Source organism: Penicillium psychrosexuale (genome assembly GCF_028828465.1).
Source record: "Penicillium psychrosexuale strain IBT 29551 chromosome Unknown utg000002l, whole genome shotgun sequence".
In the NCBI taxonomy this organism is placed as follows: Eukaryota; Fungi; Ascomycota; class Eurotiomycetes; order Eurotiales; family Aspergillaceae; genus Penicillium; species Penicillium psychrosexuale.
Window position 1 is genome coordinate 533,128 of NW_026643187.1, and position 18,118 is coordinate 551,245.

Below are 18,118 nucleotides of genomic sequence, written 5' to 3' on the forward strand. Positions count from 1 at the left end.
TCAGCTCGTGAGGCATCTCTCTATCGCTTATTTTCTTTTATCCTCACTGCCAAAAAAAACACAAGAAGAAGCCAACTCAAAACCATCCTGCATACGGAGTATACATCTTCAGCTATTAGGCGCAGAAGACACAGATATATTGTCTGTATAGATGGTTACTTATGTTAAATCTGTACTAATATATCCCGTTTTCATTTAGTTTGTAAAAGTCGATTTCTACGTTTATGGTCCGCAAGATAGCTGCTTAAGTATTAGTCTTGAGCAGGCGAGGGTATAATCGGCACCTCCATGAGAGGTCAACTATAATATGCGGAAATCTTGCAATTGGGTGCTATGTTTCTGTTGCTGATGGATGTTTGTCTTTATTGGAGTATAGAGAACGCAGTAGCCTCCCGTCATAGAAATTATCAATACAAACCATATATCAAGTCATCAATTATCGGCAGACTCCAAAATGCTCGCCGCCTTGTCTATCTCATCAATATCATTGACAAACTGCAGGGCTATTGGGAGACTTGATTTTTGAGCAATGTCCCTAAGACGCTTCATGACCCATTTTCGGGTGCGGCCTCTTGTGACTGGGGATTTTCCAACCGTGTATAAACACCACATTAGCAGATGCCCACCCGAAGCACTTGCGTTGGCAGATGGATCGGAAGACAAATCGGCAGAAGTAGGAGGCTCAGCTGGGGACAACACAGCTCCCAAGGACTGCGGAACTGTGGCCAAAATATCGTCACCCAGAGTTTTGAGGATTTGACATGTCTCTTCAAGGGTTGTCGCTATTTCCTTTTGGCGGGCCGGTGGGAGACCCGCAGTGAGGGCTTTCGACAAAAGGTGGAATTCAATCTCGCAGACAATGACTTGGAGGATACGAGAATTGTTCCAAAGTCTTATAGCCCACGCGGATCTGTAGAGGTCATATCGAGAATTGTAAATGAGGTCTGGGTCTCCACTGTGATCTTCAATCGTTGCATACGGTTCCTGCGTCCTAAAATTACCAAGAACGTCCTGAAAGTCACGTTGGAGGATAGCAGATTCTTCCAGGAAGTATGCTAAAGTTGTACCATCTTTGATTTTGACCACCGTAACATCCGACAAAAGATTGACAGTCCGGGTGGCCAGCACTCCTAGTAGCCAAAGGCAACTGGAGTTGTCGGCCTGCTTGCTTGCCTCTTCTTGCAACTCAAGCATATCTCGTGGAAATGGCTCAAGGCGATGAACACAGGCAGCGCACATATCTGCACGCACTTGATTGAACATGGGAATAGAGGCTGGACTTGAGAATTGGCTCTTGCCACGTGAAACCACCAGCGCCACGGTTCCTTTTACATATTGGAACCATGTTTCAAAATTGCTCACATGCTCAAACAAGCCAAGAGAGATGACTGACATTAAGGTACTATCCTTGATAGATTCGACAGGGGAACTGAGCGCTGCGTTCACTTTGTCTATCGCTTCCCAGTATTTTGTGCGGGCCCTCTGGGACAATTCAGGCTGTTGAGTGGAGTTTGCCAGGGCTGCAAGACCCACAGCTGCCATGCTGGCAATCAAGGTCGGATTCTCACTATCAGCGCTAAACACTGCCGGCACATAGTCCAGATACCCTCGAGAGGGAGAAAGACCACCAACGACGAAATGAAATAGAAAATAGTTGACGCCCACCTCGTCCGAGCTGAGACTCAGAGTGCGGGATGGGGGCGATCTTTTCAATGTTTCCAAGCCGTCTGCCTTTGCCCAAGCTTCTTTGGAGCGCTTAATTGTGTGGATGGTTTGATCGCGGAAGACCAGCTCCCATTCATCTCTATACCCTTGACATTCTTCGCGCGCACGAATGCACTGTCCACAATGGGGAAACTTCTGGTCGCACTTTACAAAAATACTCGGTACTCAGCATTGAGCGAGTCCTATCTGACAGTAGATTGATTCCAGGCACTTACCCTTCGCTTGATAGATCGGCAGTTGCCGCAATTTTTGGAAGGTCGTCCACTCGCTGGCATAATTATGATTCAAAAGGGAGTACGTATAAGATGAAAAATGAGCACTTGGCAAGTTCTCTTGGCGGTTGAAAGAAGAAACAAGCTTTGGCATTGTTGACTCTTTTAAGGTACACACTATGCGGCTACCCCGCTGGGCTGAGAGCTGAAGGCTCAGACTCAGCCGTGCGCTACCCCTTTTGCGCCAAGATCTGCAAATCATACAGCTAAGCTAACACATGAGAAGTGTCCAATTGCCCCCCCATTTCTCCGAGGTCAAGAATTTGTCGTTTATTCATGCAGATAGAGATGATGAATGTAGTATTTAATAACCAGCGAAACTGCATGGGATTCAACTCTTGAAAACAAGAGAAAGAAGAGATGGAGAGTCCAAATACACGGTCAGATACAGTACTAAACCGTTTGATACAGGGTAATTTACCCCGAATCTGATCAGCGGGGAAATATCGGGATCGGAATGGACCGCAGAATTACTTCTCTTAGCCACTTTATGTGAACTATGTCACAGAAGTATTAGTGATACTTCGATGATTGACTTAGTTTCGCTTCTTACAACACAATGGCCTTTTCAGTCTTAACAAATTCAGTATCATTATGGAAGCGAACTTCCCCCTATACACAACGTGACGGCTTTCTTTTTCTCTTCGTTCTTCAATTTCATCCTCAAAGCCACTCTTCACGCTCAAAAAACCCATCCTTCAAACAGAAGATGAAACTCACACGCCCATTGGTTTCGGCTCGGTATCTTGCTGGGAGACTGGAGTAAGCTTCACGAAGTCGCTTTCCAGAATGGCTGATATTCCCAAGGCCATGGTCATTCCCATGGCAATGATTTCCTCCAATACATCCATGCACAGATAGACCGTGGTATTTCCATCCAGTGCAAAGGCACTAAACGTTGTGTAATCGCTGAGCGCCGAGTAGACGAGGCGAACCGCCAACAAGGGAGCAGAAAGTGCAATGGCCAGGAACAACTTCTTTTGGAATCTCCGCATAGAGAAGCTCAGCTCATAGAAAAGCCAAAGACTGAGGAGGACAAAGATGGCGAATACAGCCAGGAAAATTCCCATGGCTACTTTTGCGAGCTTGCCAGGGTGGTAAGTTCCATCGTTGCCGTTGGAAGAGCTGACTCCAGCGATACCGAGAATGAGAGCGATGATGGTGACCAGAGTCAACAATGCCATGGGCCTCGGAGGCATTCTTTTATCCACATCACTATAAAGACACATGTTAGTCTCTGATCGGCGCGATGAATACTTTCGCAATGAAAAACTCACATTTGTCTCAGCAGTCCGATAAAAGTTAGTAAGAGAGGTGCAATACCAATCATTTGGCACACTGCCACAGCAACTTTTATGTTGTAGGAATCATTACTGATTGCCAGCAGCGAGGATATACTTCCAGCGATCCGGATGAGAGAAAGGGTGACGGCATACCGCCAAATCTTGCTCCCTTGCCTCCAACCTGTCCTCTTCCAGATGAAGATGGCAGCAACGAGAATGATGGGAAACACGATCAGCTGGAGGATAGCGATGCCGTTTCGATAGCTTACAACAGCCATATTGCTTTGAATTAATGGTAGGACAAAGAAAAGGACGTCGTCGAGGTAATTTGAAGTGTGGTCGGGAATGCAAACCCGTTTCTTGAGTGGTTTTTGGAACACAGATATCTGGTATCCTTTATACTTCGAATTGTCCTTCAATTTGATGTTGATTCAGCCCCGCGATCTTACTGCCAGCGTCACCGATCGTGATTAAATGTTCCTCATTGACTGGTCTTACATCTATATTACCCGAATAGGAAGATTCTTGCTGATCTCAGCGTGTCAGTGGCTTGGGCCCTAAGCCTCGCCAAGATTGGGGCCGAAATGATCTGGTTATATCTTAGCTATATTCTCCTCCAGGGCCGATCCCTCTCGAGCCAAAGCGTACCATACTACAGAGTAGCGGTGATGTTCTTTACACTGCCCCGCAGCATCGAAGATGCCCAATTCGGGGGAGCGCCCGAAAGCTTGTTCTGCTTGTGCGCCCGGCATATATCATGAACACAGTCAATCATGTTGCGGGCCGCTGTGACATTAAGGGAAAGGGCCATCTTTGTTGTCGATTGACAATGTATTAATTATCAATATTTCTTCCAGCAGCGACGTGTAAGGCGCTATTGATGCAGCCTTTAACTGCAGCATGGAATGAGCGAGCTGTATGAAATGCAAACGAAATTTACAAAGATACAGCAGCTTCCATCGGAAGTGCCGTGAGAGGCTGAGAGAAAATCATTTGTTATTGCTCCGTGCGGGGTACCGATGAATTGATCACCATGATCTACAAGTTTACGTGTCCGAGTATCGTGAGGTTGAACAAAGAACTTGGGATGTTCCCGATCCATAGCGCTAGTCCACTTTGGGGAATCGAGATGCAGCACCAATCACAGCGCTCTCGACCCCGTTCGTGTTGCAAAGACAATTGACCAAAGAACGAGTACTAGTCTAACCAGGCCTACAACGGGTGATATATAGGAATGAATGGAACGTTAATTTTCTAACCGAGTAACAGTCTAAAGTGAATATACGGTCAGATACAATACTAAACCATCGGATACGGGTCGTCAGCGGTTGGTTTTGCTCTCACGGGCCCTATACCCTAGTAGCAACTCTAGGGCACCTACACTAGAGTTGGCGCACTATGGTTTCTCGGTCCCTGATTGGTTTGACTCGAGATATTAACCTCGTGGTGGCTCTGCGCCCCAAGGGGCCACACGTGGTAGATCCATCGATCAGATCAGCCAAGTCACACCGTGATGTAGGAGCATTGGCCCGGATCCATCGATTTCTCTTTCTACTTTTTCATCACCACCACAGCCCATCGGCGCAATTGTCGAGATGGACCTTTTCATCTATAACCTTGGGCTAGTTTACGACTTGATTGCGACACAAAGTAGAATATTTTCATGGTAAGCATTTTAAAGCGTGTCCTGGTCACCTTGACATTTCATCCCTCTATGATACATCTTCCTCATGTACCTCTACGTCTAAGTCCTTTAGCCCAACTCCAAAAAAGAATCTCAGTTAAGTCCTCTTTCCTCTTGCACAGCTTTATCATGTCTCAATCATCGTATATATTATTCTTCTCGTATGAAGCTCCACCACCAGATTTCCTTGAATAAGTTGCTAATTCTACACGAGCGCGGATTTCTCCCCTGTCCCTGCGGGAAGCCAATAGACCCTCTACGGGCTCTCAAGAAGCTCCAGCGTACTGCAGCTAAAACTGGATGAGAGACTGGTAATCAAAACAAGCTCAATAGATTAACCGTGAGATGCCAAATCTGAGCTAGTCGTAGCAGTAGTAGGCACTACGCACGTTTCAATGTCAGTCTTCGATTCGCCGATAAAATACAAAAAGAAACTTACTCCGAGGGACCCTTCCAGCCAACACATTTCCAGCAGTCAAAGAAGTGGGTAGGATCGTACTTCTTCTTTATCCGAAGCAACTCAGGATAATTCGATCCGAAAAAGGTCTCTTGCCATTTCGGCTCCAAGTAATGGCCTTCATTCAAATAACACCCTCCACCAGGCGTCAAACGTTTCAGTGGCTCGACAGTATCCAACCATGCCTCGAGCAGATTTGTCTCGTTTTGGACACCAAGTTCACTAGTCCATCCACCTGTCATGAGAGTATGCCAGAGAGCTGGGCGCCAGGCAGGATTGGCACTTGTCGTGTTGCCATTTTGGCGATTCACAGGCGTGGTCATGATGATTTGGGTGAGGGAATCACCTGCGGGGAGTAGCTTATTGCTGAGCCGAACTCCTTGAAGGACGGCATCAACTAGGTCTGCGACTTTGCGTTTGCTCTCAAATAATGAGCGCGGGATCAGTCGACCTGCAACAGCTTCAAAGATTCCGCCCGGTGTGTATTCGGCAGCGATCCCATCGGTAATCTGTAAGAATTCGGTATATTTGGGATATGTCGTGTAATTGCTCTTGGTGACCTGGATATTTGTTTGATGCTCCAAAAAGGAGGAAAATTCACTGGTCAGAGTTTTCAAAGCTGTTTCGTTGTTCGAAGGCAGGACAAGGTAAATTTCAGCTTTGGTTGGCCAGTAGTAAGCATGTCCTGAGATGTTGTTATGAGACCAGGTAGGTTGGTAGGTTGCGTGTTGCGTGAGAACCTGTTTCAATGCAGGGTAATTGGCAGTTTCATTCCCGTGTGTCGTGAAGCTGCCCTCGAATTGATACACGTTGATCTTGACCGCTGGATGGAGTTGAAAGCGATAGCTTGTCAAAATGCCGAAGGAGCCTCCGCCTCCGCCTCGCATGGCCCAGAAGAGCTCGGGATCATTGCATTGATTGATTACTCGCAATTTGCCGTCTGCAGTTACGACCTCGAATTCAACCGCATTATCCACCATCAGACCATACTTGGGACCAAAGACGCCGTGGCCACCTCCTTGACCAAAGCCGCCAGCCAGGCCAACCGACCCTTCATTGCCACCGGTAACATCCATGTTGAACTTTGTGAAATAGGTGTAGACGTCCGTCGCCTGAGCACCGGATGCTATCTCTGCGATATGTTGACCGTTCGAGGCAGGACAATTGGACGCAGTAAAGTTTTTGTGATACTTCATATTGTTCATATTGTGAGTCCAGATTGCAAGAGTGTCGGGACTAGTAGAGCGTCCAAAGTAGTCATGTCCTGTGTTCTTGATCGTGATCCGAAGATGATGTTTTCGGGCGAATTTCACAGCGGTAACAACATGGCTTGGTTCCCTAGCATCGACATACAATGACGATAGTCGGCCAAGGTAGCAATTGTCGGAAATGACCTCAGCCGGGTTCAAAGCATTCAGGGCACATGTTTGGGACCGGCATCCTTCCCAGTTGAGTCCTGTTGCTGCGCCGTATACGTCGGTTCGTGCTTGGTTTGTTGAATAGTTCGATTTGACGATATCACAGGCTGAAGGGTCATAGTATTGAGAACTATAATAGCAGCTTGCGGCAAAGGGGATCGTGCGGTGCAGGTTTCCGGACAGACTGCTGTTGAAACTCTCCCATTCTTTGTTCGATGGCCAACAAGATTGTCCGGCCTTACAATTGTACCCTGAGGACGTTGCTGATGTGGTGGAGATAAGGCCAAAGACCGCCAATACAGATGCGGCGTTCACCAAAGGGGCAAACAATATTTGTACCATGATTGAAAACCGGTCGTAGGAAAGGAAGGAATTGGGAAGGAATTGTTGTGATTTCATGAGGTACTAGCACAGGTGTCGGATTCAAGTATTATTTATAGTTACCGGATAGCCCATGAGATCGTCACAGCCCCCAATATTGATATTTTCCCGGCCAGCATACGAGTAAACTAGTGACAGTTAATTTACCAAAATTGTTTAGATCCCTCAATTCTAGCCGTATCCACTATGTAGCAGCACATTGTCCAGTGGGGTCCATGCGTTTGTTTCTAGAGTAGCTTTCAGGCTAGTCCTATTAGGGTATATAGGATGCACTGCTATACGTTCTAACAAAAGCGATGACGGCAGCGACGACTATATTGCAAGCGAGGTTGCAGCAGCCATAGCAAATGCATCCTTTCGGGCATAACCGTTCAGCTTACCCCTACTTGGAGGGAAATCCCAACAATGTTCCTATGGATTATCTACACAACTAGACTAGTAATGCTACGTAATTATTACTAAATTTGAACTCTCTAAGAACACAGACCGCTGGAGGCCGTCAACAAAAGTTTGGATGATCACCATTTATCTTTTCAGGTGTTGATTGGTTCTGCATTTCGCTTTCTAAAATAAGTTTAGCTCTATGGGTCTCTTGTCAACCAATCCGACGCTCTCGTTCAGACCTAGAGTAGACGGGCGGTGAAGCGCCCGCTCGCCCATCAAAGTTACGGGTGGGAAGACGGCCATTTCTGGCGCCAAAGTGGTCATTTTCGGCGTCATTTTCACAGGTCCTCATATTCTAGGTGTAAAGTGGTTTTGTCGGGCTTGGTCTATCACTCGATATATATTCCACTTCTTTTATTTAATTCTCCAAAAACGCTCTACTGCATTTCGCTATTGATTTTAGGGCTGCACAAGTCCATATCTGTGGAATTCAGCCATCCACTTTTCCAGTGGCGCAGAGCTCTACCTAAAATGTTATATTGCTGTTTTAGGTTCTAACGTTTGACACCAAGCACACTACCTGGACTTGTCAACTGACCCCGGAACAAGACGACCATGCGATCGCCCTCGACTGAGGCAAGAGGGAGTGATTCTGAGGATTTTCTCATCAAATGTTCCAATTAAATGTCGAGACCACCAAAAGTAAGAATCACACTTTCATCAATCATTTCGGAACGGATTAAAATGTCTACCGAAGTCTTCCTTCCTCGAAGACTTACTTTCGATTTCATTCTATACTTCTTCGTTCTATCTGAGCCTACTGGACTGTCATTATGCGCTTAATACAGCCGTCCAGCCTCATTCCGTTTTTTTCGAAAGTCTCGCACCGTTTTCTGTGCTACAGGAACCGAGTTGCCATTACAATTTCCTATTGAAAATAAATCGTACCCGGATATGATGCAAATGCCTATTTTCCTGTTGAGCCAGGCTACGTTTTTAATAGAAGATACGAAGCTTTGGCAAAGCTCGGCTGGGGCAGTTGTTCCACCGTATGGCTTGTTCGAGATGTTCGACGGTAAGACATCAAGGGCCATTCTTACTACGGGTGCGCACTGATCCATAAAAATTCACCAGCTGGCGCTTTCAATCTGAACGCTATTTGACCCTGAAAGTCGGAAATTGTGATTATCAAGATATGAATGCAGCTTCGCACGAGGCTCGTATTGAAAGTCTCATTGCACAGGCAAACCCCTACCACGACGGTCGTAACTACCTCCAGACCTTTATTGAAAATTTGAGGAAAGGGGCCCGACTGGTACGCATATATGCTTAGGTTATGAGCCGATGCGAGAGCCATTATGGCTGTTTTAAAGCCGCTGCTGGAATCAGAGGTTTCCTCTGGGTCTTTTGAAGGGTTACGTGAAGCTGCTTCTGAAGGACTTGGATTATTTACACGGTGAGTACAAAGTCATACATACAGGCAAGTCGAGGCTGCAACGTTGTGTTGCCTACTAGTCATATTCATTATCTCAGCAGATCTGAAGGTGGAGAATATTCTGGTCGGGATTGAGGATCCTTCGGTCCTACAAGACTTTGCGCGTGCACAGTCATCCAATCCAATGGCCCGGAAGACCAAAGACGGTCACCATGTCTACCTTTCCCATAACGACTTCGGAGAACAGAGGTCGTATTATATTCTTCCATGAATCACGGATTTTGGGCTAGCACACAAACAGGAGGATAATTCAGTCTTGAATAGGCATCCGATTCAGCCGGATGAATACAGAGCTCCCGAGGTGATATTGGGTGCTGGATGGACTTACAGTGCTGACATCTGGAATCTAGGTCTTCTAGTAAGCCCTTATATATCACTTAAGCGATGTCTACAGGTCCGCTAATCATTGATAGATGTGGAACCTGCTTGAAAACCGAGATTTATTCTCCACGACTCACGATGGTCGAGGCAAATATAGCCCTGCAGTACATCTTGTGAAAATGATTGCATTACTCAGTCCACCGCCAAAAGAACTCATAACTCGCGAAAGAGAAGGCCTGACATGGAAATGGGCCCCAGCTGCCCATAATACGGCGGGAGAAATGTGTAACACTGCATCGGAGTGGTTTGGGGGTCCATTCTTTAATGAAAATGGTGAAATCTTATTTGAATCTGCTACTCGTTTTCCTTAAGCTAATGTTCTATTTAATCAGGTTAATTCTTGCACATAGACTTGATTCCGCATAATCCCAGAATTGAGGATACGGTTTCTACACTTGAAGGGGGGCAAAAAGAGCAATTTCTAGCATTTGCCAAAAATATACTCCGGTGGCTTCCAGATGACAGGAAAACTGCCAAAGAGCTCATTGGAGATCCATGGCTCAGTGAGGACTCAATTAAAGGCATTTTAAATACGGCGAAATGTCACTTGCAGCTGCTACAAGACATTTTTCCCCCATATCTCCACATTTCCGCAACTCCCTGTGACGCGTGTATAGTACGATGATCGCCAAGATTTTGGTCCGGTGAAATGGAAAACTACGCAGAGGAAAGGACTGGTATTAGAGGTGCTTGAAAAAGCAGAAAAACGTCTTCCAATGCCGATATTCGTGACGGGTCAAGGGATCTCGCCGGTCTTTGAGTTGTTTGATCTGCCAAACGGCCATGAATATTCCCATGCTCGCTGTTCTTCAGAAGACTTCAGCCGGTTATGTATTTCGGCCTTGGCTTGATTAAGGCGCTTTTTTGTATCATCATATTGGTCATGCCTCACGACTCCCTTTTCTGGCCATAACTCGCCTAGCGAATTTTTGACATCCGCCAACAACTCCATACCTCGAATGGCGCCAGAAACATCCACCTCAAGCGATCTAACCTCACTAGCGGAGAGCTGCACTGGGAAAGGAGGATTTCCGAATGCCTGAACACCTGGTATATCGGGCCATTCTTTCTCCAGATCCAGAGCACTGGCTTGGTATAATGCCTCCCCGTCTACCAAAAGATTCTGCGCAAGTAGCATCATTTCGAAGCATCTAGTCTGCCGAAACTCCATCGCTTTGTATAGTACTGGATTGTCGCGATATGTGAGATTTCGGTACAACGCTGAGAGAGACATATTGATATAGAGACGTTTCGTTTCGAGTTGCTTCGCTGACGAAAGTTCGCCGATATTCTCGGGCAAGGTTGGCGGTTCAAGACCTTCGACAAAGGGTCCATCATAATCCAGGAAATACGGCTGGCGGGCATGTTCAAATAGAGGTAATAGTTCAGTTGACTGCCAATCTATGATGCCTAGAATATCTGTGGGCCGTTCTGGATTGACGAAGATGTTCTCTGTGTGAAGGTCGCTATGCCATAGGAAAGACGCCGTAATCGATTTGTCGGTCGGTAAGAGGTACCGTACCAGCTGAAGGTAACTATGTAGAGCAGCCAATTTTTTAGCTCTAGTCGGGTAGTATGTATCGGGTCCATAAAGACTCAGAGGGGATCGGGGAAGTTCTGCAATGCTCTGTACGCTGGCAATCTCTCGGAAACCGACTGCGCGGCGATATTGAAGGGCATCATCCCCTAGAAACAATAGAATACTATGTGAGCGGAGCAAATGTAAAGCAATCTCAAATAACTCACATGGTCCGCGGTCAAAATCAATTAATACCCTTCCATAATCAGCTTGATCTCGACCTGTCGATGGCCCAATGGCAAAACGAGGCTGTTTGGCATGAGTGCCATCGCTCTTTATTAAAACACATTCTTTTTGATGGTCGGTGTCGCATGAGTAGTAAAGGCTCCCGTATTTGGTGAAGGAAGTAGATAACCAAGATGTTTGGTATCCTGCGATTGCTTTCACAATTTCAAATCTATCTTCGATGCCCATATCGTCCCAGGCATGACTTAGCTGGACACCTCCAACCTTTTCCATGATGATATATTCGGCACCAACAGCGTTCTCGTCTGCTTTCGAACTCCAGGATAGAACACGTGGAACAGGAGTACCTAAGACAGTGCGAACCTTACGAAGATTAGTGATCATCAAGGAGCAGGTAGGCATACAGTCAAGGACGCCTTACAAAATCCATTGTAGCCACTTCACTTGCTGTCGTAAAATTAGGCTGTCCGGCATTGGGGTTTGGCACCTTCCCGACCACTTCAGCGCCATTTTCCATGGTGAATAGGAATGTTTTGTTAAACATGCCATCAGGGAATTTTTCGATATGAACACATTCCCTTGAGCCAACAGAATCAGCGGCAAGCCTCGCAAGCTCATTCATATCAAACTTCACCCGACGTATTGACAGTTCATGGTCTTCATTTGACACAAATCGTCCCCTTGTGTATTCGAAGAGATCGTTAACCGAATTCCAATTCTTGGAAAGACGTGACCTCTTCAAGGACCTGGCTGATTGTGTAAAGAGCCTGCGCATAACGGTGAAAACGAATGGCTATGCTGCGGTTGCGAAGATAGTACAATAAATGGAAGGTATAAGCAAGTTCACGCGCTAGGAGGTGATGTGTGGCCTATGCCTTAAACCCGTTCAAAACATAAGCAACGCGCGTCCAACCTCTTCGCGTGGCAATACCCTTATCAATCCATTCCAACCTTGGAAGGTTCGATTGAGCTGCTTACTAATGATAGAGAGAAGGGGTGGGCGCCGGTCGCTTTGGAGAGAGGGGTATGATAGTGGCCTTGTCCTTGCCATGCTAGTCTACGTACTTTATATAACCAGAAGTTGATGGTACATACATCAAGCGGTTCCATAGCTCAGTTGGTTAGAGCGCTGTGCTAATAACGCAGATGTCGAGGGTTCGACCCCCTCTGGGACCATTCTTTTTGCTTTTTGTTTTTCCAAAGCTGTAATAGTGATTCAGGCATTAAGGCAGCAGTATTAGTACTACGTAGCCGGACTGAAATCTACTCAGTGGGCCTGACTCTGAGCGCCCTCATAAAAGCGGCAGTATCTCACCCGACAGAGGAAATATGTACGTACAACATGGAGTCACCTAGGTGGTTTATAAAGTCTTCTTATCGGGCTTAGTCTGTCACTCAATACCTTCACCATATTGTGTCAGTGCGAGGGCGCGCTATGTTCCACCTAATTTTATCTTATTTTCTGACTCTGTGTATGTTGTAGCCGATTATATATAGTAATGGTCCGTGATGGAGAAATACCCTCCGTACTAATAGACTATCTGACACATGTCTAATATTGCGACATGATGGCGTGTTATCAATAACGTGCTACTAGATAGATATCACTAAGCGACCTATTTCCCCGCAGCTATAATATCTAACAGCAATCCCCATTTCCCCGCTCATCCTTAGCAACAAAATGGGTAGCATAACAGCAACTACGTTCCAAGATCCTTTTCAAAAAGTCCCAACGGGCCGAACTGGTAAATAATACAATTGACACATCCATGAACCCGAATTAAGAACGCACATCTAGATGGCCTCGCAGCTCTCGTTGGGAAGTTCCGAGAGGATACCGATCCCAACAGAACTGATCTCCTTGTGGGAGTGTATAAAACGGAGGAGGGAAAGCCGTACGTGTTGCCGAGTGTGAAAGAGGTATATATAACGTCTGAAAGTTCACCCTTCCACCCTCAGCACATCACTAAATCTTTGACATTCGTTACAGGCAAAGAACAGAATCTTCAATGATCCTGATTGGCATCATGAGTATCGCCTTTCCGCTCTAGGTTCCCAGCTTTATAGGGACTTGAGCGCCAATTTGCTTTTTGGGCCTGACCATCGTCTTTTGCGGGAGAAAAGGTAAACGGAGACCGATATGCTCTTTCAAAAACGATCGAGGGCTGACTTTCCCGCTTAGGATAGTTTCAACCCAGACTCTCGGCGCAAGTGGCGGATGCCATGTCGGTGCAGTCCTGTTGAAAAATCATTATGGACCGTGGAAGGAGAATGGAAACCCCGAGATTTTCCTTCCGAGCGACTCCTGGTGTAAGTTGTCGCTAGTGACACATACGAAGGCAATTCTGACCGGGTCATAGTGAATCATCCTTTCGTATTCACGTCTGCGGGAATTAAGGCCAGTCTTCTGCCTTATTTTAGCAGCAAGACAAACAATTTCGATTTTGAGAGGTTTTCAGAGGCCATCAGATCGTTGCCAGCTCAATCCGTCGTGCTTCTCCAGTCTGGTGCCCAGAACCCAACTGGATGTGATCCATCACCGGATCAGTGGCGAGAGTTGGCCTCGATCTTCTCCCAGCGCGGTCATTTGGCATTCTTCGATGCTGCATATCCCGGATTTGCCTCGGGAGACATTGATACGGATCTTGCCGGTGTTCGTTTGTTTGCCGAGCAAGAAATCCCGCTTGTTTTCGTCTCAACATACGGCAAATCCTTCGGGCTTTACAGCGAGCGTGTTGGAATTCTCTCGATTCTTGTTTCAAGCGAAGAGGTGGGGAAGAACATAGAAACGCAATTGAGACTACTCGCACGAGCGGAGTCCGGCGCACCGCCCGATTTCGGGTCCAAGATTGTTGAAACAATTCTCTCGGATGAGACTTTGGAGCGCCAATGGCGGCAGGAAGTGCGCGATATGGCGAACGAACTCAAGCGCCGTCGAGTTGCGCTAAGGGAAGGATTGGAGAAACTGGAAACACCAGGTAGCTGGCGGCATCTCACTGATCAGAACGGAATGTTTTCGTAGGTATTACCAATATCGGACTCAGGGAGACTCAAGATACTGACCTTCTTTAGATATGTTGGACTGTCCGTGGAACAAGTTACTCTTCTCCGAGAGAAGCACCATGTTTATCTTCAGGACTCTGGGAGAATATCTATCGCGTATGTTTGATCGGCATATTTTGTGAATAGGCGGTGAGCTGACATTTCTTTTTCTTAGTGGGCTCAACAACTTCAATATCGATTACACTGCTCGCAGCATCAGTGCTGTCGTCAAAGCTACAACCTAAATTAACTTGAAACGGGTTGTCTCATCGATTGCACAATTCAGACAAGGAGGATTCGACTCGAGGGCATGATATTCGCGTCTGAGTTACATATGAATTAGGACAAACATGAAGTAAGAGAAAGGAGAAATCAACAACCATATCTATCCATAATAGCTCTGAACGAGGGGTCCTGCAGAAGTTGTGTTGCCGTCAGACGTTTTCTGGGCAGTAAATAAATACTTTAGACATGATCGCATTCACATGTTGTCGCTCAATCGAGTCAATATCTGGACGAAAGCGTGTAATAATTGAATCGAGGTCATACTCTTGATTAGGCATTTGATCTTGATCATACCAGGAATCACGACCTTGGGGCTATACCAAAGTCACCGAGAAAGAATTCCTCAGTGCGTAGGCTCTCGGGGACCTTCACAGCTCGAACAAGCTCCCCCTGCTTCCAAAGCTCGATGAATGGTATGATTTGCTTTAGTGGCCATAATTTAGCGTCCCATATATGAATATAAGGTTCTGCTTTCTTGTTTTGGCGTTAATTCTAAAGTGGCCATAAGAATCAACCTAAGATGGTCGTCCCATGGTACTCGAGGTTATCGTCAATATAGAAGTGGATATACGAACCCAGTGTGGTCAAGACCGACTGTAGGTGGTGCAGTCATATCAATTTGACATAGAATGTAAGAGACTTCAAACTCTGAGGGAGGGTATCGTCACAAATATTTAATATCGCTGCATTTTCTATGAAAATACCAATTTCGAGCTTTTCCAATCTGTTTATCTACCAAGTCGAGCATTGTGCACTCTAAGGCTGTATTGCAATGCGGATCCAGTTGCTGTTGTATGAATATTCAGTCTTGATTTGCAACAGAGGAGTGCCAATTCTATGCAGTGATGATTCAATAGAGCTTATGTACGTTAGACGCCGAGGCCTAGTGCGGTAGGAGTAGATAGTTCTATGTCTTCGGCTTCAATAACAAGAAAGTCACTACATATGCACTTTGAAATTCTCTGTTTTGTAGTAATATTATGTTATCTGGCAAGTGATGAGGGTCTAATAGCTCCTTCTTTATCATGACCTTTGTTTTCCCGAATTTTGTTGCAGCTGTCACAAACAGCACAGAACTTCCACCAGTCCTAATTTCGCCCCCAGGCAATTTTATCAATCAAACTTCCCTTCTTGTTTTATCAATACTGTGTTTTCACCCATTCACTCTCAACCCTCCTTTTGTCAACATCATCACAAAGATGGCTTCCGTTAGCTTTGCCGAGCCGACTTTTGTCGAACTTGTTCCAGCACTTGTTGGAGAGTCTAATTTCTCTACGTGGACTACTTCACTCAAGTGGACCCTCGACTCGCGCGACACTCGTTATTACGCGCTTCTCACCGGCGCGTGGAGTGAACCCAGCGCAGTTGACCCCACACAGCCTACCCCGGCTGAAGTCGAGGATCGTACCCAGTGGGATACAGCCAGTCGTTACCTCCTTCCGCTACTGAATGCCACTGTCCACCACACGGTCAAGTTCTATATTCTCGATGCCAATAACGCGCGTACCGCATATGCCAACCTCCACCACGCGTTCGCAGCCCGGTCCTATGAAGCCGGCTTCGCCAATTTCCTCAAGTTTATCAACACCACATACACTTCAAACAGACCTCAAGCTTTCGTCAATGAGTGGCGTCTCGCCCTCGGCGAGCTCCAAGAGTGCAATTCGACAAAGCTCACGCCTCTCCTCATCTTTTACCATTTCTTGAACGCCGTGAGCACCAACCCAGCTGCGCATGAGTGGCTCGACGGTTTCCTCAGTTCAAAAGTCTCCACCGATACAACCATCGAGTCAACCTTCACAGACTTTGTCGTTTTTGAGGAACGTCGCCTCCACGCTCTCAATCAAGCTCATTCATTTAGCTTGAACAAAGGGAATCACCTGCCATACTTTTGCCAGTTTCATCAACGTCAAGCCGGTCATTCCAGTGCGAACTGCTTCCGCAACCCGGCTTACTTAGCTCTGGACAAATCGGCTCCAGCTCCCACTCCCGCTCCCGCTCCCGCTCCCCGTGCAGTCATTGAAGACCCACCTGCGGAGTAGAGCAGCATCTCACCAACTAGGGGCTGTGTTTGTGGGTGGTTTGTCACAGTTGTTCATAGGGAGGTGTTCGGATTGGATGGTTCCATGAAATTTGAGTCTTAGCAACAATCAACAATCAACTCTTCGCATGTTACCATGCACATTGATATCGTCCTTCCTGTAGGCATCTCTCGACATGCAAATAAGAAATACTTTAACATGACAAGGCTTTGGCCAATGTCGGAGCAAAATAAAAAGAATAAATAAAAATAAAAATATCTGGACTCGCGGGGAATCGAACCCCGGACCACTCCCATGCTAAGGGAGTATTATACCACTAAACCACAAGCCCAGTTGATTGGTGGATTGAATCCAATAATGAAATGAGAGCTTTAACCTTCCAGCACACATTACACATCACCTCACATATTGTTCAATTTTCACCTTGTTCCATTGAAGTGCAGCCACCATCCTATTTGTTATTCACCAACCCATCCATCAACATGGAGAATACTCTGGAAATAGAAAGAGATATGGCATTGGCCGCTTGGGTCAAGTGCCTCAATCTGTTTTGTTCCAACTACACCCTTGTATACAGACTTTAACTGCAGTGTATCTGTTGGGCTGAAAGATTTCTAGTAGCTGACCTTCCAGGACATCAACACCCATCTCATCGTTTTCCCAGTGGAATGCCATGACCACACCTCTGGTATATGGTCTGTGCCTGGTGGCGTCATTCATAGATCTATTCAGGCCCGTAGCGAGCTCCTCGAGGCTGACGGGATTTCTCATAGATGGAACATTGTGGATTTCTTGCCATTACCATTTTGTATGGCTGACTGTAAAGAAATCCGTGGAATCTATGTCTGTCCCGATCTACTGATCCTTGTCATGTTGGTCCTTATCAACATTATGTTGTTTCTCGCGAGAAAATAATGCCTGGAACCACACCACTACGGCATCCTGGCTGCCCTGGCTGATACGGCCCGGGCGATTTCGGGCTACCATAACACCATGCTTCTGGATGTGAGAGCGGAGGGAGTCGGTACTGGAAAGCGGAATCTATGATAAATTGATTAGCAGTCAGTCGATATAGGGAGATATAATGGCGAACTCACGCGGCTGTACTCGCAGCGAGGGATGCGGCAAAAGACTTCGCCATAATGCACGATGACATCCCCATTCATCGGCTGTTCGAATATTCATCTCATTGATTAGCAATAGTTTGATTGACTCAAATAATGCCTCAAGGCTGATCCAGGCGTGCCCGGTATTGTGAGGAAGAACAATTATGGGGATGACTCTGGCATGGAAGAGGAAAAGGAAAAACAGCATATGGGGAAAGAGTACTGGAAGTGCACAAAGTCTATGTTAACTTCCAGGTCTGCATTTTATTGACCAAGTATTCATCAGCTGTACAATACTCAATGGCTAAAGTTGAAGAGGTGTCACTGATGTCATATTTATAGATCAGACGTTATGACTGGAATTCTCTGACTGTAGACTTTAATTGCCTTCACTTCGG

General features: G+C 46.3%; 9 protein-coding genes across 9 annotated transcripts; 4 read left to right on the plus strand and 5 right to left on the minus strand.

The window, feature by feature from the left end:
• Positions 1-432: 432 nt before the first annotated feature.
• Positions 433-2,000, minus strand: N7518_001336 (uncharacterized protein; the record flags this gene model as incomplete). Its single annotated transcript, XM_057182264.1, has 2 exons — positions 433-1,839; positions 1,941-2,000. 2 exons carry the CDS (start codon positions 1,998-2,000, stop codon positions 433-435), a joined length of 1,467 nt encoding a protein of 488 aa, XP_057043714.1.
• Positions 2,001-2,713: 713 nt separating this feature from the next.
• On the minus strand, positions 2,714-3,558 carry N7518_001337 (uncharacterized protein; the record flags this gene model as incomplete). The annotated part of the gene is made up of 2 exons (XM_057182265.1): positions 2,714-3,212; positions 3,275-3,558. 2 exons carry the CDS (start codon positions 3,556-3,558, stop codon positions 2,714-2,716), a joined length of 783 nt encoding a protein of 260 aa, XP_057043715.1.
• Positions 3,559-5,399: 1,841 nt separating this feature from the next.
• N7518_001338 (CAZyme family AA7) lies at positions 5,400-7,181 on the minus strand (the record flags this gene model as incomplete). The annotated part of the gene is made up of 1 exon (XM_057182266.1): positions 5,400-7,181. The coding sequence occupies one exon, from the start codon at positions 7,179-7,181 to the stop codon at positions 5,400-5,402; it is 1,782 nt and encodes a 593-aa protein (XP_057043716.1).
• A 1,377-nt stretch (positions 7,182-8,558) lies between these two features.
• On the plus strand, positions 8,559-8,937 carry N7518_001339 (uncharacterized protein; the record flags this gene model as incomplete). Its single annotated transcript, XM_057182267.1, has 2 exons — positions 8,559-8,671; positions 8,739-8,937. 2 exons carry the CDS (start codon positions 8,559-8,561, stop codon positions 8,935-8,937), a joined length of 312 nt encoding a protein of 103 aa, XP_057043717.1.
• Positions 8,938-8,962: 25 nt separating this feature from the next.
• Positions 8,963-10,105, plus strand: N7518_001340 (uncharacterized protein; the record flags this gene model as incomplete). The annotated part of the gene is made up of 5 exons (XM_057182268.1): positions 8,963-9,060; positions 9,085-9,291; positions 9,364-9,457; positions 9,513-9,753; positions 9,831-10,105. The coding sequence occupies 5 exons, from the start codon at positions 8,963-8,965 to the stop codon at positions 10,103-10,105; spliced, it is 915 nt and encodes a 304-aa protein (XP_057043718.1).
• A 111-nt stretch (positions 10,106-10,216) lies between these two features.
• Positions 10,217-11,762, minus strand: N7518_001341 (uncharacterized protein; the record flags this gene model as incomplete). The annotated part of the gene is made up of 3 exons (XM_057182269.1): positions 10,217-11,166; positions 11,227-11,608; positions 11,667-11,762. 3 exons carry the CDS (start codon positions 11,760-11,762, stop codon positions 10,217-10,219), a joined length of 1,428 nt encoding a protein of 475 aa, XP_057043719.1.
• Positions 11,763-12,926: 1,164 nt separating this feature from the next.
• Positions 12,927-14,532, plus strand: N7518_001342 (uncharacterized protein; the record flags this gene model as incomplete). Its single annotated transcript, XM_057182270.1, has 6 exons — positions 12,927-12,990; positions 13,044-13,140; positions 13,428-13,555; positions 13,606-14,263; positions 14,318-14,404; positions 14,463-14,532. 6 exons carry the CDS (start codon positions 12,927-12,929, stop codon positions 14,530-14,532), a joined length of 1,104 nt encoding a protein of 367 aa, XP_057043720.1.
• A 1,239-nt stretch (positions 14,533-15,771) lies between these two features.
• N7518_001343 (uncharacterized protein) lies at positions 15,772-16,614 on the plus strand (the record flags this gene model as incomplete). Its single annotated transcript, XM_057182271.1, has 1 exon — positions 15,772-16,614. The coding sequence occupies one exon, from the start codon at positions 15,772-15,774 to the stop codon at positions 16,612-16,614; it is 843 nt and encodes a 280-aa protein (XP_057043721.1).
• Positions 16,615-17,469: 855 nt separating this feature from the next.
• Positions 17,470-17,780, minus strand: N7518_001344 (uncharacterized protein; the record flags this gene model as incomplete). The annotated part of the gene is made up of 2 exons (XM_057182272.1): positions 17,470-17,655; positions 17,712-17,780. The coding sequence occupies 2 exons, from the start codon at positions 17,778-17,780 to the stop codon at positions 17,470-17,472; spliced, it is 255 nt and encodes an 84-aa protein (XP_057043722.1).
• Between the last annotated feature and the right edge of the window lie 338 nt (positions 17,781-18,118).